Source organism: Rana temporaria, chromosome 4 (genome assembly GCF_905171775.1).
Source record: "Rana temporaria chromosome 4, aRanTem1.1, whole genome shotgun sequence".
NCBI lineage: Eukaryota > Metazoa > Chordata > Amphibia > Anura > Ranidae > Rana > Rana temporaria.
The window spans coordinates 216,145,350-216,160,907 of record NC_053492.1 but is presented as its reverse complement, the minus strand read 5'-3'; the positions used below and the strand labels follow the sequence as shown (position 1 = coordinate 216,160,907).

The 15,558-nt window shown below is 41.2% G+C and overlaps 1 protein-coding gene across 1 annotated transcript in view; it reads right to left on the bottom strand.

Annotated features, from left to right (window-relative positions):
* TINAG (tubulointerstitial nephritis antigen) overlaps nucleotides 1-15,558 on the bottom strand; it is a 106,629-nt gene that overhangs the window by 24,735 nt on the left and 66,336 nt on the right. Inside the window, exons 6-8 of the mRNA XM_040349841.1 lie at nucleotides 9,476-9,626; nucleotides 5,332-5,515; nucleotides 2,183-2,228 (exon numbers count right to left, since the gene is read on the bottom strand). Coding sequence (XP_040205775.1) covers nucleotides 2,183-2,228; nucleotides 5,332-5,515; nucleotides 9,476-9,626 — 381 coding nt within the window. The remainder of the gene's footprint in view (nucleotides 1-2,182; nucleotides 2,229-5,331; nucleotides 5,516-9,475; nucleotides 9,627-15,558) is intronic.

The following is a 15,558-nucleotide window of genomic DNA, read 5'->3' as shown; positions in this document are numbered from 1 at the left end:
AACAGCCAAATTTGAAATGAAATTCCAATACCTATAATTTAATATTTAGCTGTAGTTATTATTATTAGTTAGTTCGTTATTATTTCGTATTTTCGTGTTTTTGAATTTTCAAATTTTTGATTTTATTTTCGGATTTTCATACTTTTGAATTTTTGGATTTTCATTCTTATTTTCGGATTTTTCAAATTTTTTTAGATTTTCGAATTTTCGTTTTCGGGAAAAATTGGGGTTTTCGTTAATTCGAATATTTCTGAATTAAATAATCTTGGCGAATTTAGTCAAAAAATAATTTGGAATGAAACAAATCGAATATTTCCGAATTAAATAATCTTGGCGAATTTAGTCAAAAAATAATTTGGAATGAAACAAATTGCACATGTCTACTGAGCTCAGCAATCAGGTAAGGTAGGACGGAGGCAGACGTTAAGAATTTAACCCTTTAAGGGTGACTCGTTAAACTGTGATCACATGCCTTCATCCTTAAAGCGGAGGTTCACCCTAAAAATCATCTGTACTTACCGTCTTATAGTTCTTTTCACCCGACTCTGAGTTCTCACTCCCGCGGGGAGTAGGTGTTCTTATGAAGAGGCGTAGATGATTGACATGCGGGTAAGGTGCGTCACGCGTTCCGAAAATAGATGAACTAGGACTCGACTCTATACAGCGCTATACGGCGCCTGCGCCTGCCATGTAGAGCTGACTGCGCAGGTGCCGTATAAAGCCGAGTCTCAGTTTGTCTATTTTCGGAATGCGTGACGCACCTTACCCGCACGTCAATCATCTACGCATCTTCATAGGAACGCCTACTCCCCGGGGCAGTGAGAACCCGGAAGCCGGGTGAAAAGAACTATAAGAAGGTATGTACAGCGAAAAAAAAATACCAGCATACTGTAGATGTCAGCAGTATGCTGGATGTAACGGTATATAATTGTTTTAGGGTGAACCTCCGCTTTAACCAAATTGGAGCAATGCTTGCTGAAGGAGGTATGACTCAATATCAAGGGTCACAATGTACCGGAGATCATGTTTTTTCTGCCACATTATGTGTTCCTGTACATTGGAGATCAAAGCAAGTCATATTGCAGAAATGGATGAGCTAATACACATCCCCCGGATAAGATGTCCAAATTCACGCACATTTGGGCCTGCTGCATGCATTTTGTGGCGACATCTATTGTTATTCTATAGAACCTTGTAATTTATGACCCAATGACACATTCCTGTCCCATACAGAGGAAGGAGCCCTGGTATGGATAGAAATAGACAATCCCCATTTTTACCCGGGAGCTGAAAATAACATGACTAGGTGTGTTCTGAGAGATGAGGGTGGTGGGGAGGATTTCTTAATTAATTTTGAGAACTCCACCATTCCCCATTCCCTTTTTGTTTCTTCTTTTGTTTTCTCCCTTCTCTCTTTTCTTTCTTGTTTTCTCCCTATGCCCCTCTCAATTTTCCCTTCCCTCCTCCTTGATCACTATACTACTGTGGCAGGTTTCTGTCAGGTTTCTTCCCATTATTGGGCAACTTGGACACCTCCGGTTGGAATCTCTTTCCTCTGATGGCAATAGCTTTGCTCCAGTAGCTCTACTACCTTGCTAATATTTACCACTATCTCCTCATCAATAGGGCTTGTTGGACAATTTTGACTACGTCAACATACATGATACACATGGCCCCTTTGGGGGCACTAGGGGTCTTGGGCACAGTACTCAGATTAACCAGGGGGAGAATATGAAAAAGGTAGCTTTGTTTAGATTGGAGCTGCTTCTGTAAGGGCGGTAAGAATTTTTATGGAACCTAATTGCTTTGAAGCTGTTGTTCATTTTTTTTGTTTACTTCACTTTTATAATACAGAACATGCCACGTGTCTCGTTATTGCTTTCTACATTTTTTCAAGCTCTGTAAATAAAGACCTACTTTCAGAATGGAAAAAATCTGAATTAGCTGAATATGTCAAAACAGAGACTATGGCTCCACACGTTGACTAAATGGAAAACTGCATAATATTCATAATAATATTAATGTGCGCTTTGTGTACTTAACTGCTAGGATAGATAATATTTACATTTAACAGAATTTTTGCTTCTCCTTTGTGCTTTATGTACATATAAACTTTTTTTTAATGATATAGTATATGTTGTCTAACCTAATAAAAGGCATAATTTATGATAGTGTAATTTACCTTGCACTGGACCATTTTCAAATATTTCTTTCATAATTGCCCTTTCCTGTATTTAAACAAAACAATAAAGTTACTTATTCCAATAAACACCAGAAAATAAAAGAAAAAGCACAATTTTTTTAGTGGAAAAATTATTTGAGTTATTATTGTATTGTATTTTAGTGTATTGTTATAAGTATACCTGAAAGTAATGTTTAAAGCGGAGTTCCGCCCATTTAAAAGTCACCTTTTAATAAACAGACAATCACCTGTCGGTCCAGCGATGCAGCTGCATGAAGCCTTGCTCCTCTACCCCTCCTCTCCACGATGCAGGCATTGTAACTATGGGTGCCCGGCTGTGATAGCTTGCGGCTTCACAGCCGGGCACACACTGCGCATGCGCGAGCCGTGCTGCGAATGGCCGGGCAATCTTCTGGGACCTGTGACATGCCCTAGAAAATTGCAGGAAGGGAGGGGGGAGAGGTACACTTCCTTCCGGGACCACGGCACCAGGGAAGAAGGTGGGAGCTGGGTGCTTGTCAAAACTAGGTAGCCCCCCCCCCCCAAAATAAAATTACCTGCCAAATGTGGCATGTCAGGGGGTCACCAGTACTTAAAGCGGAAGTTAACTTTTTGGGTGGAACTTCACCTTAATGTGACTTTTACAGTCTTTCATGATAGTAGCATAGTTTCATAACTGTATTACATATACTATACATATTTATAGATTCTCTCTTTGTTGGCTGTTCAAATGTCAGCCTTCCCAATAAACAACTTCTGAGAATAAGTCTTGTTTTTTACTGGTCAAACCTGGCTGATAAACTTGCAATTAGAGAGAGGAACAGTAAAGCATAATCACTGTGCAGTACTAACAAGAAGAATAACATATTTCTAACAAAAGATGTCTGATCCCATATGCGTACTGAATATCATTACAAAATAATTAAACTAAAATTAAAAGTCCTATATATGTATTATTCTATTTTTGGTAAGCATGGGGATGTTTCATATGTAATAGAGATTTATATACATGTGTTTCCTGACTGCACACATGTATATAAGTTTGTGTGTGTACTTATATGCTTGAGTATGGTAGAATTATTCAATTGTTTTTAATCATTAAGTATTGTAGCGCCCGGCTACTTTTATAGCTGGTGTTGCCTTAAATTTAGGGCGTAGTTAGAGATTTAGTTACCTCTGACAATGTTATTTTGGCCAAATTTGGGCCTCTGTTCCAGCCATGGCTGACTGTGAGTGACCACTATTGCTGCCTGGGGTGCCTGTAAAGGCCGAAAGTGGCAGCAGTCAGGTCAGGGCATATTGAGTGTTTTTCCTCAGCAACCAATCAGTGGGGGTTGATCGCCCCGCTGTGAATGCTGGGGGAGAGTACTTAAGGGACAGACGCCATTAGTTCGGGGTCGATGTCGTGTTGAGGCCATCCCTGTCTGTCGTCCCACCACCCCTAGTGTGTGGCCCTCATGGACGGGGATGTGTGTTCAAGTGTTCCAGGCTCCAGGACCACGTTGGTCCGGAGTTGTGATTTACCTTGTAGGCCCGATAGTCAGACTGGGTCTACAGTTGCAGAGTGGTCCTGTGCTGTCCATCCTGAGGGAGGAAGCCACCCGATGAAGAACCTGTCTGGGGGAGTACCGAGCATAAGGCTGGTATCTCAGGAGAGGCCTTGGACTTCATTGAAGGACACACCGTTACTGAAAGGCTGGATGATGATCGCCTGTCAGTCCTGAATTGACTAAGTTTATTTAACCCCCCTGACGGTAAACCAGAGCGTGACTCGGGGTTGGTTTTACATGTTAGGATCGGCAAACCCGAGTCACGCTCGGGCTGGACGGGCTTACCTTTCGCTGGATCCACAGGCTTGGTTTACTCACCTTGTCCCTGGATCCAGCGATGCCACCCGATGTGTGAGCGAGCGGGACCTCCTCGCTCGATTCACAGTCCCCGTGTGACGCCGATCTCCGTTCCCTGCGACGTTACGACGCACGGGAGCGGAGAACGGCGCCAAATTCAAAAAAGTAAACAAACACATTACATACAGTGTACTGTAATCTTATAGATTACAGTACTATATGTAAAAAATACACACCCCCCTTTGTCCCTAGTGGTCTGCCCAGTGTCCTACATGTACTTTTATATAATAAAAAATGTCATTTCTGCCTAAAAACTGTAGATTGTCCAAAAGTGTCCCTTTATGTCAAAAATGGTTTTGGATCAGCTAGAAAACAGCGATAATAAATTATAATCACTTGCAGAAATGTGCGATAGCGATTTGCGGGGAAATTCGTCATAAAAAAAATAAAATAATGACAGCGACAATTCTGCAACTGCAAATTTCAGTGATTTTGAGTTGATTACATTATTGAATAATTTTTATTATAATTATATTATTATTTGTTATAATTATTTATAATTATTTATTATATTATAATTTATAATTTTGTTTTAAAAAAAAAAATCATACCCGGGATGCCTACAAGACTCTTGCTTGGTCAGATTTAAGTGAGTTATTTCTAAAAATTACAGGCCTACAGTATAAAACGCCAATTTTTTTTTTCTATCACAAAAGGGCTGATGTGCCCCCTACATAATAATAGTGACAGGTGTTCTTCATAAGACATGTGGTATAGTATGGTACAGTATGGCTTCTGATGCCTCCGGTGCAAACAGGTCTAGGAGATCTGCGTGGAGGAGATCAGGGAATGGAAATTTCACAATATTTACCACTCGCTTTCCATATTGAAACCCCCTGCATGGTTCCCAGGCTCATTGAAAAAGTTAAGGAGTTGATGGGGAGAGCACTGTAATGCAGTAGAATATGCTGAATTGGTTGAGTGGCTGTACAGCCACCCACATAAATTCAAACCTAATCTAGCACAATGTAGCATCAAAAAAACAAGCCTGCAGCCACTATTGTCTCCTTGGGTTTCCTTTTATCTTTTCACTGCCCCACCATAACACAGTTGATGAGACAATAATTGTTAGGGTTTACCTACTCTTTACAATAAGCAAGTCCAGTATTTGTTGCATTAACTATCAAACCGTTAATGACAACCCCTAAAATTACCCAAGAACGAAATACAATATACTATTCGTATTTGACTTCCTCTATATCAACCCTGTGAGCCTGAACTGGTTAAGCATGATATACTTACATTTGATGGTATCCTGTAAGGTGGGCTGCACCGATAGAGGTAATTAGAATCAACTAAACTATTTGGGCATGGCTTTGTTGCATAACTTTTCCCATATATGTCTGTAGCACTTGAAAGGTTGCACATGGTATGTACAATATTACTGTCTTCTGCTATAAAAGGATAGCATTCATGTGATACCAACCTGGAAAAAAGTAAAACATTTCCAATGATATTGGATATGTTTACATAATTAGTTATGAGATTATTACATATATCACACACCTTACCAAACATTGTAAACAGTAAGTACTTGAAACAATTCTTAATAACACAATGGGGGTTATTTACGAAAGGGAAATCCACTTTGCACTACAAGTGCACTTAAAAATGCACTGAAAGTGCACTTGGAAGTGCAGTCGCCGTGAGATCATGTGTAAGCTAAAATGCTGTTTTTTATTTTCCTTACATGTCCCTCTTTGGATCTACAGCGACAGCACTTCCAACTGTACATACGTGTAGTGCAAAGTGGATTTGCCTTTAGTAAATCAACCCCAATGTGATATCTATATTACTTTGGTTACAGGTAATAATATATAACTCATGAGCTAACAGTCGTGGGGGAGAATAGGAGAAGGAAAAGAAGGGGGTAAGACGGGGGAAGGAGGGGGGATCCCAGCAGTATATTTAAGGTGAATTCCAGATATCCGGTATTCTGAACCTTGAAAGAAAAGGTAGTTTAGCACTCAGAGTTGGGAGCTCGAGTGCATTGGATGGTCTTAGCGGGGAGTAACAATTATTATAGAACATGCATCTGTATGAAATCAGACCTGCTCCCTATATAGAAATACTGTTAAGGAGAGGGTCAGAGGATGAGTGGTGAATCCAGATGTGCCATAATTTTGTGTGTTCATCCCATGTATCCCATCTTTTCCTGTAGCTCTTTCTTAAGCACGGTGTCATTGATGATGTCTATCCATCTGCCATTGGGGGGGGGGGGGTGACTTCTGCTTTCCAATACTGTGTTATGACATGGTGAGCAACAGAAAGAATCTGAGAAGGCACTTTTTATCGGAGTTAATTGGAATGGGTAGGGTGGATAGGAGGGCCACCTTAGGGGAGGGAATGAGAGAGTCATCATACGTGTCATTGTATATGTCAAAAATCTGGTTCCAGAAAGGGCGAATCTGATCACACTCCTACCATAAATGGAGGGTCACATTTTATATTTTATTATATCTTTTGATGTGACAACACTGAAGAAATTACCCTTTGCTACAATGTAAAGTAGTGAGTGTACAGCTTTTATAGCAGTGTAAATCTGCTGTCCCCTCAAAATAACTTAACACACAGCCATTAATGTCTAAACCGCTGGCAACAAAAGTGAGTACACCCCTAAGTAAAAATGTCCAAATTGGGCCCAAAGTGTCAATATTTGGTGTGGCCACCATTATTTTCCAGCACTGCCTTAACCCTCTTGGGCATGGAGTTCACCAGAGCTTCACAGGTTGACACTGGGGTCCTCTTTTACTCCTCCATGATGACATCACAGCGCTGGTGGATGCTAGAGACCTTGCGCTCCTCCACCTTCTGTTTGAGGAAGCCCCACAGATGCTCAATAGGGTTTAGGTCTGGAGACAGGCTTAGCCAGTCCATCACCCTTACCTTAGCTTCTTTAGCAAGGCAGTGGTTGTCTTGGAGGTGTGTTTGGGGTCGTTATGTTGAAATACTGCCCTGCAGCCCAGTCTCTGAAGAGGGATATGTATGTCACAGTACATATCAGCATTCATGGTTCCCTCAATGAACTGTAGCTTCCCAGTGCTGGCAGCACTCATGCAGCCCCAGACCATGACACTCCCACAACCATGCTTAACTGCAGGCAAGACACACTTGTCTTTGTAGTCCTCACCTGGTTGCTGCCACACACGGTTGACACCATCTGAGCCAAATACGTTTATCTTGGTCTCATCAGACCACAGGACATGGTTCCAGTAATCCATGTCCTTAATCTGCTTGTCTTCAGCAAACTGTTTGTAGGCTTTCTTGTGCATCATCTTTAGAAGAGGCTTATTCTGGGACGACAACCATACAGACCAATTTGATGCAATGTGCGGCTTATGGTCTGAGCACTGACAGGCTGACCCCCCACCCCTTCAACCTCTGCAGCAATGCTGTCAGCACCCATACATCTATTTCTCAAAGACAACCCCTGTATATGGCGCTAAGCATGTGCACTCAACCCCTTTTGGTCGACCATAGCGAGGCCTGTTCTGAGTGGAAGCTGTCCTGTTAAACTGCTGTATGGTCTTGGCCACTGTGCTGCAGCTCACTTTCAGGGTCTTGGCAATCTTCTTATAGCCTAGGCCATATTTATGTAGAGCAACAATTCTTTTTTTCAGATCCTCAGAGAGTTCTTTCCCATGAGGTGCCATGTTGAACTTCCAGTGACCAGTATGAGAGAGTGAGAGTGATAACACCAAATTTAACACACCTGCTCCCCATTCACACCTGAGACCATGTAACACTAACGAGTCACATGACAACGTCTAATTGGGCCCAATTTGGACATTTTCACTTAGGGGTTTACTCACTTTTGTTGCCAGCGGTTAGGGCCTCATGTATACTGCTACTGCTAAACAGACGTTTAGGAGTAATAGGGTGTTTTTTTAGCTGCCCCTAAACTCTCCTCTATGTTATCTTATCAGTACACAGGGTCGTTTACAGTTGTTTCTAGGCAGTTGAATTTAGAGGCATTTTTAGAATGCAAAAATGTATCACTTTACAGGCAGACTAAGTGACGGACCCTCCACACTATATTTAAAGGCATTTAAAATCACTTCTCCTGAAAAAACAATTGTTTTTTTTCTATTTATTTGCATTGATACACATCCTCCAGGGCAGTACCCGAGCCCCCATGCCCCTTTTATGACCAATTACTTGCATATTTGGCATTTGGTATTAAAAATATGGAAAAAATGGGAAAAAACACGCTAAAAGTACAAAAAAGGGAAAAAAACAACTGTAACACAGATTACAGTATATTCATATTGGGAGCTGTGATTAGCATGTAAACAATCGGTACAAGAGCAAAAATAATAGAAAAGGAAAAAATCGCGCTACCCCTTAACCAAGTGAAAACTAAAATCAAAAATCACCAAATTAAGAGTGTCAAAGGAACAAAACAGTGATATGTAGATGTGTGACCAATGACTTATGATAACATGTCAAATGTGTCACTATTAAATGAATAAGTAGTGAAAAACATCAATTGCCATAAACAATCACATGCCAAACAATAAACATGTGTCAATAGTGATATGTTGCAGAAAACAAAAAATTTGGCATAGAAATCAGTATATATGAATACTATATTAAAAAATATACAAAATTATAGTCCATAAATGCTATGTCAATATGCTGTACACCCGTGTTCTGTGCAAAGATCCAAAATCCGATGAAAACAGCGTGTCCAAACAAAAAGTGATGAATCCTCCACCAGTGAATAATGATGGCTCCTTACCGACTTGCCTTGATCCCTTATGACAGGGGATCGTTAAGCGTGTATAATTAGAAGTCTCACTCCCACAATGCAGATCAGGAAAAAATCAATCTTAAATCAGTGGATCTCATCCAGCCTGAAGTTGCAAATCACCAGTATAAGTACCCTGCCTGATGTCCTCCGACATGAGACTGGCCTCCTCCAACATCTACATATCACTGTTTTAATCCTTTGACACTCTTAATTTGGTGATTTTTGATTTTAGTTTTCACTTGGTTAAGGGGTAGCACGATTTTTTCCTTTTCTATGGTATTCAAAATATGCAAGGTCTTAATGGCATCCTGTGCATTTGTATAATGTTTACATGTGTCCAGGGACCCTACTGGCCACCTCCATTGACAGACTGATCAGTCATTGGTTCACTGGTGCCACATATACAGCTTGTTCTGCGCAAGCACTGCTAGTGCATAATGCAGACTGAGATACAGATAAGTACAAAACTGTACGCTGTATTCAGAGTGTATTACATGAATGTAAGAGAGCCCTAAAAGGAAAATATTTTTTTTTATGACCAAATATAAACAATTTATGACCAATTTACTTTACTTAGTTTACTTTAAATTAGAATTTGTTCCACATATGTTCTATTTTTAAAAATATATTTACCCACGTTTTCTCAGGAACCACCAAGCACCATCTATGTGTCCTCCCCTGCACCCATTTTGATTGTGAACATTACAAGAGATTAAATGTTGGGGAGAGAGGTTTGATGTGTAGTGGCCCTCAGAGTGTATTGCTATCCGATCTGCTGCAACACCTGCAATAAGAAGAGCACATATTCATATTAAAATTAGCCATAATTTATTTTTACAAAAATTCTACAGAGCATTTTTTTGCATCTCTACTATCATAACGAGAAAGATCAAAAGAGAGGCGCCTCTAAGTCTAGCAATATGTTGCTAAATGTTGTACCCTCATTAAATGTAACAATATGGCTACACTAAGTGCCGGTTCACACTATAGCAACTTGGGATCCGACTTGTAAATCCTCAAATCGCCCCAAGTTGCTGGACATAAGAAATGCCAAAGAAGTAAATGAGAACTTAATGTACACTACTGAAGTTGCTCCGACTTCAGAAATGGTTCCTGTACTACTTCAAGGCGACTTCTAGGCAACTTGTACCCATAGATTTCAATGGAAGTTGCCTCCAAGTCGGATCTCCATCTATATTAAAGAGACTTTACAGGAAAAATAAAATTGTTTACCCAAGCAAACCCCTCCCTCCCACAGAGCTGATTACTCTGTAATTGGCCATAGTCAAAGTCACCTGTCCTGGAGACAACTTTAAGTCGCATTGTAAGTTGCTCAAAGTCGCACTGTAAGTCAGGTTTCCCCCGTGTGAACCGGCACTTATATGCGCCTCTCTTCTCTTTTATACTCTGTTGTCACATGACTCTACTTGTATATCAAGACATCGCTTGTATATCAAGCATAGGCGTGCGCACAGGGTGTGACAGGGGCACACCCTAATCACCCCGTGTGGTGCAGATTCCCCCTGTTTTGGGCGGTAGGGGGGAAGCAATTTATTGTAGGAAGGGGGCACAGTGCTGGCAGTGTGCTGTTCAACTTTCTGGGTAACAAGTGACTATGACTATCGCCAGCCACCCCTACAACACTGTAGAGCAGCACCTGCTTGCAAAGATGTGCAGAGTGCTCTCCTGCACCCCGATACAAGCAAAGAACCCGGCCTCCGCTTCACTGTCAGGCATAGTAATCTCAGCCCGTCAGGCACTTCCGAGTCTCGGGAGGCGTGACGTCATGTCACCGAGAGGCCGGCCGGGAGGAGAGAGGACCATAGAGAGTTGCCGGGGGAGAGGAGGAACCAAACAGGCAGTCAATAACAAAGTAAGCAGATGGGCATCTATGAATGAATGAATCGGCTAACTCGGGCAAAGAGGAGAGAAAGCCACAGGAATTTCAATTAAAAATTGCTGGACTCCAGGTTAGCAGTACCGGAGGGGGGGGGTTCAGTGCAAGTTCACCTTACAGATTTTCTGTAAGGTGAACTTACACTTTAACCATTTGCCGACCCGCTGCAGTACATATACTGTGACAGGGCTGCAGTATTGTATTGTAGTGTTGTATTGTTTATAGCGTTTTCTGGTTTTGAAAAGACACTGCCTCTTTCTTTATACCCGGGGGGGGGGGCTCAATTTGCCATCTTTGCCTTGGGCACCAGATGGCCTTGTCCCGGCACTGCTGCCCACTGCCCTACTGACACCAATCTCTGACCATATGACACTGTCCACTGTTCTACTGACACTGCATATGTGTTTGAGCTTTGGGGTGCACGCCCTAATGCAATAGGCTTTGATAGCAGTCAAAATTTATAAAAAAAAATGTTGCTTGTCTTGAAAAAACGCTCTCAAACCAAGTTAATCTCAAACAAAGGTTTTACTGTATTGCATACTCAGGGAAAGTTCAGCTGTATACAGAAATAAATACAAACAATTGCTTTACAGTATCATCTGCTAAATAAAGCAAACTATCTGGGAAGAGACTTTATCAAAGTGAATTATCTCAAGTGGACCACACACCTGTTATTTTTTCATTGTGTAGTATCCCAAAGAGACAATACATTTGTTAAGCTGGTTATACCTAGTAGATTTTAAGCAAAACAAATATTTGTATGAATTTACATATGAACAATCGTATGGAAATTCTTTGTACATTCAATGATTGGATGAATGTCGCTTGAAAGTGCGTCAAAATTTTGTTTGCTTGCAACATTTGATTTTGGAATAAATGCAATTTTCCAAACAAAAACCATATACACTATTAAAAACCTGTTTGTATGGTTTTTTTTTCCATCCTGCATCTTTGAATTTATTGTCGCTGTGGTCAAAAATGAATGGCAATTTGACCCCATTAGCGATTAGAAAATCAAACAAACATTCCCAAAATGAAAATGTAAAAAAAAAGTTCTACTAATATATAGCCATCTTTACTATATTGCCCTTAAAAGGTAATCTATCACTGCGCAGTTGTTCTGGAGTCCAATCAGCCTTTGTGAGCTCACCTTGGGACACATTTGGGACATTTTAGCTTAGCTAGGTAAGGGAATGCGACTGCTGTCTTAAATGTACAGACGCTCAAGTGACAGTGGCTTCTGCTGGCAGCTGCTGTCAATCAAGAAAGATAGTGCTTATCAGTCATTGGCATCACAGACTGACTACAGGAAAATGCTGTGCTGTGCATTAGCACAGCTTCCTTTATGTCTCAGGGACAAAGCAGGGATGCATAAAGAGTGGTTTGGAATAAACAAGGTCTGAATACACAAAGGGACTGGCAGGAGGTAATTACTGAGCCTTCTACAATCCTTAGAGCCGGTTCACACTGCGGCGGCAAGACTTTGGGGGCGACTCGGCAAGTCGTCCTGAAGACGACGTCAGAGGCGATTAGCAAAATGACTTCTGTATAGAAGTCAATGCAAATTGCCCCGAGTCACCCCCGAAGTCGTACAAGAACCTTTTTCTAAGTCGGAGCGACTTGTGTCGGTCCTATTAGAACGGTTCTATTGCATAGAATGGGACGCGACTCGTCAGGCATCTGAGCCGCCTGCTGCAACTGTGGTATGTATTAGTAAAAGTGTATATATCTTTGCAGCTACTTTGTGTATTCATATGAGTTATACCTTGTTTTTTAAGTATAAATTGAGTCTTCCTTTGCATTGTAAATTTTAATAGATAACTCCTTTTTTATTTTCATTATCCAAGTAAAACTGGCCAAAAACAGTAAAAACGCTACCAAAAAGCACAAGAAAACACAGAGAATTTTATGCTAAGCATACTTTATTTTAGCCTCCCAGAATCTGTGTGCATAAGGTATTATTTATTATTTTTCATTTTCTTAAGGACTGTTTCACAGACTTCTCTTCTAAAGAGCAGAAAAAATACAATATATTTTCTTCCTCACAGAGAAGTGAAATGCAAGATTGTCTATATCAGTTATCACATGATTAAACGCCAGTTCTCCCAGCTCCCAAACGTTATAATGAGACCAGGAGTTGTCTTTGACAGTTCAGTTTCCATGCTGGGGTAATGTGTTAAAGCGCACTGGCACAAACACAGGTATGCATTTCTGTGGGCCCATGGAAGAAGGCCCACTTCTGCGAGGTAACAAGTTTGTATATTCTTGGCTAGAATGTGTTTTAAGGAAACTGTCCCTATTTTAATACTGAGGTTAACATTTTATGTTAGAAATATATATGCAGTTTCATAGATCTACCAACAGCTGTGGCTGGTGCTCACAATTGTTTGGGGGGCTAAAACAAACTGAAAAATTCAGAAAAAAAAACATCAATTGCAGCCTCACTGTGCCATCAAAAGCAGCCACTGTGCCATCAAAGTGCAGCCACTGTGCCCATCAATTGCCGCCACTGTGCCATCAAGCGCATCAAGCGCCACTGTGCCCATCAATAGTTGCCACTGTGCCCATCAAACGCAGCCACTGTGCTATCGAATGCTGCCACTGTGCCATCAAACGCAGGCACTGTGCCAATCAAATGCAGCCACTGTGCCCATCAAATGCTGCCACTGTGCCCATCAAATGCTGCCACTGCACCATCAAATGCTGCCACTGTGCCATCAAATGCTGCCACTGTGCCATCAAATGCTGCCAGTGTGCCCCCCTTGCTCGCCCACTGTCTGCCCGGCACTTATCCTATGTCGGTGAGGCAGCGGGTGACGGCGGCAGGTAGTGTCCAGTGTCCTCTATGCTCTTAGATGTCTTATTCCATCCTCTCTTTCTGTCCTCTGCCTGATAGGCGTCCAATCACATCACCTGTCATTTCACACAATCATGTGATGGATAACAGACCTGAGCACCTGATTGGCAGAAAGGCGGGTCAGTGTTAGGAAAGCGAATAGTAATTTGCTTTCCTAACACAGCTGGGTGAACTGCGAACACCAAGCATGGAGCTCAATGTTTACCTATTTTGGTGATAGAGGGGGTGGCAGGTGGCAGGAGAGAGGGGGCACCACCCATACAGTTGAACTGTATAAAACAGGAAAGGGATAGAAAAAGATATCCAAGGAATTTAGAGTGTTCAAACTCTAATCAAGAAGTGGAAAATTAGGGGTTCTGTTGAAACCAAACCACGATCAGGTAGACCAACTACAATTTCAGCCACAACTGCCAGGAAAATTGTTGGGAATGCAAAGAAAAACCCACAAATAACTTCAGGTGAAATACGGGACTGTTTCCAGATGCAAAATATGGAGGCATTTGAAGAAATGGTTGAGTCACCAGAAGAAAGCCATTACTACCAAAAATGACCAAGAAATCATAAATTCTGCCAGGGTATGTAAATTTATGAGCACAACTGACCTGCCAGCCTAATCTAGCTCAATCTATCTCTGTACACACACTATGTAAGCAGCCTTATACTGTATAGTGTGCATTGTGGACTTAGTCCCCCTGAGCCATGTTTGGCCAAAAGCACCCTGCCTTTGGCCAATTATGTCTCTCACAGCAGAGTGCGTTGTGATTGGCCAAATCATGCAGGTCAGGTCCAATCATCAGATGTCAATGCACTGCAATCTCGCAGTGCATTATGGGGCGTCCCGTGGCGCTCTAATTTCCCACGAACGCCCTATATGTTTTGTTTGTTTGCAAGCAAACGAACTCCCGATGTTTGAGTCATTGGCTCATCCCTATTTACATGCTAGCAACACTCTTGCAACAGAAATACCAGCTTGCATGCCTAATGTGTCAAGGAAACCACACATTTATTTAATGAAATTGATTCATTACATATTCTAAAATTTCTGAAATGTGATACACAGTGGGAAAATATTAAAGTGTGCAAAGCCTCATCATGGTGTGTTTGCACTGGGATGAGGCATTCTTCCTCTTTGTCCTCCCATTGGCCAGGAAAATGATTGGAAAAACTTAGTGTGTGTTATCACATAGTTGACTTGAGGGGTGGTAATGTCACTGGCAGACCCTCTTTAACTGTGCTCATGTCATGAAATAGGATGTGTTTGAAACAAGGATGTTTGATTTTTTTTTTTCAATCATTTACCACTGAAAATAGAAAAAACATTCTATCTTTGAGATTTTTCTACCCTTTGAGACTTTAACTGCTGGTATAATATACTCAAAGAAACTCATTATCAACAGGTACTGGGAAAATGAGATGTAAAATACATGTATATTTGCATTTTATATTTAAACTAGAACAATCATATTTAATGAAGAAAATATAATGAAATACTATTAATTAGGGACATTTAAACAGCTTGAAATATTAATGAAATACACATCACTCGGAAAATAAAGTTTTGCAGCTTTGCAATAACAGTTGCCGTGCCATGTGGCTAAGGCCTTGTACACACGACTGAGGAACTCGTCGTAAATGAAACATCGTTTTCCTTGATGAGATCCTTGTTAGACTTGTCGAGAATCTTGACAAGCTTTCTTTGCGTACACACTGTCAAGACCAAATCTCGTCGTTCTCAAACGCAGTTACGTTGAACACGTACGGCGGCACTATAAAGGGGAAGTTTGATTCCACTGGCACAACCCTTGGAGCTGCATTTGCTAATGTCATGTTACTGCGTGTTAAGTAAAAGTTTGGTAAGAGACGATTCGTGCTTTTCAGTCCGTTACAGCGTGACAAATGTGCAATCTCCTTTACGAACGCTACTTTTACCGAAGGTGCGCTCCCGTCTCATTCTGAGCATGC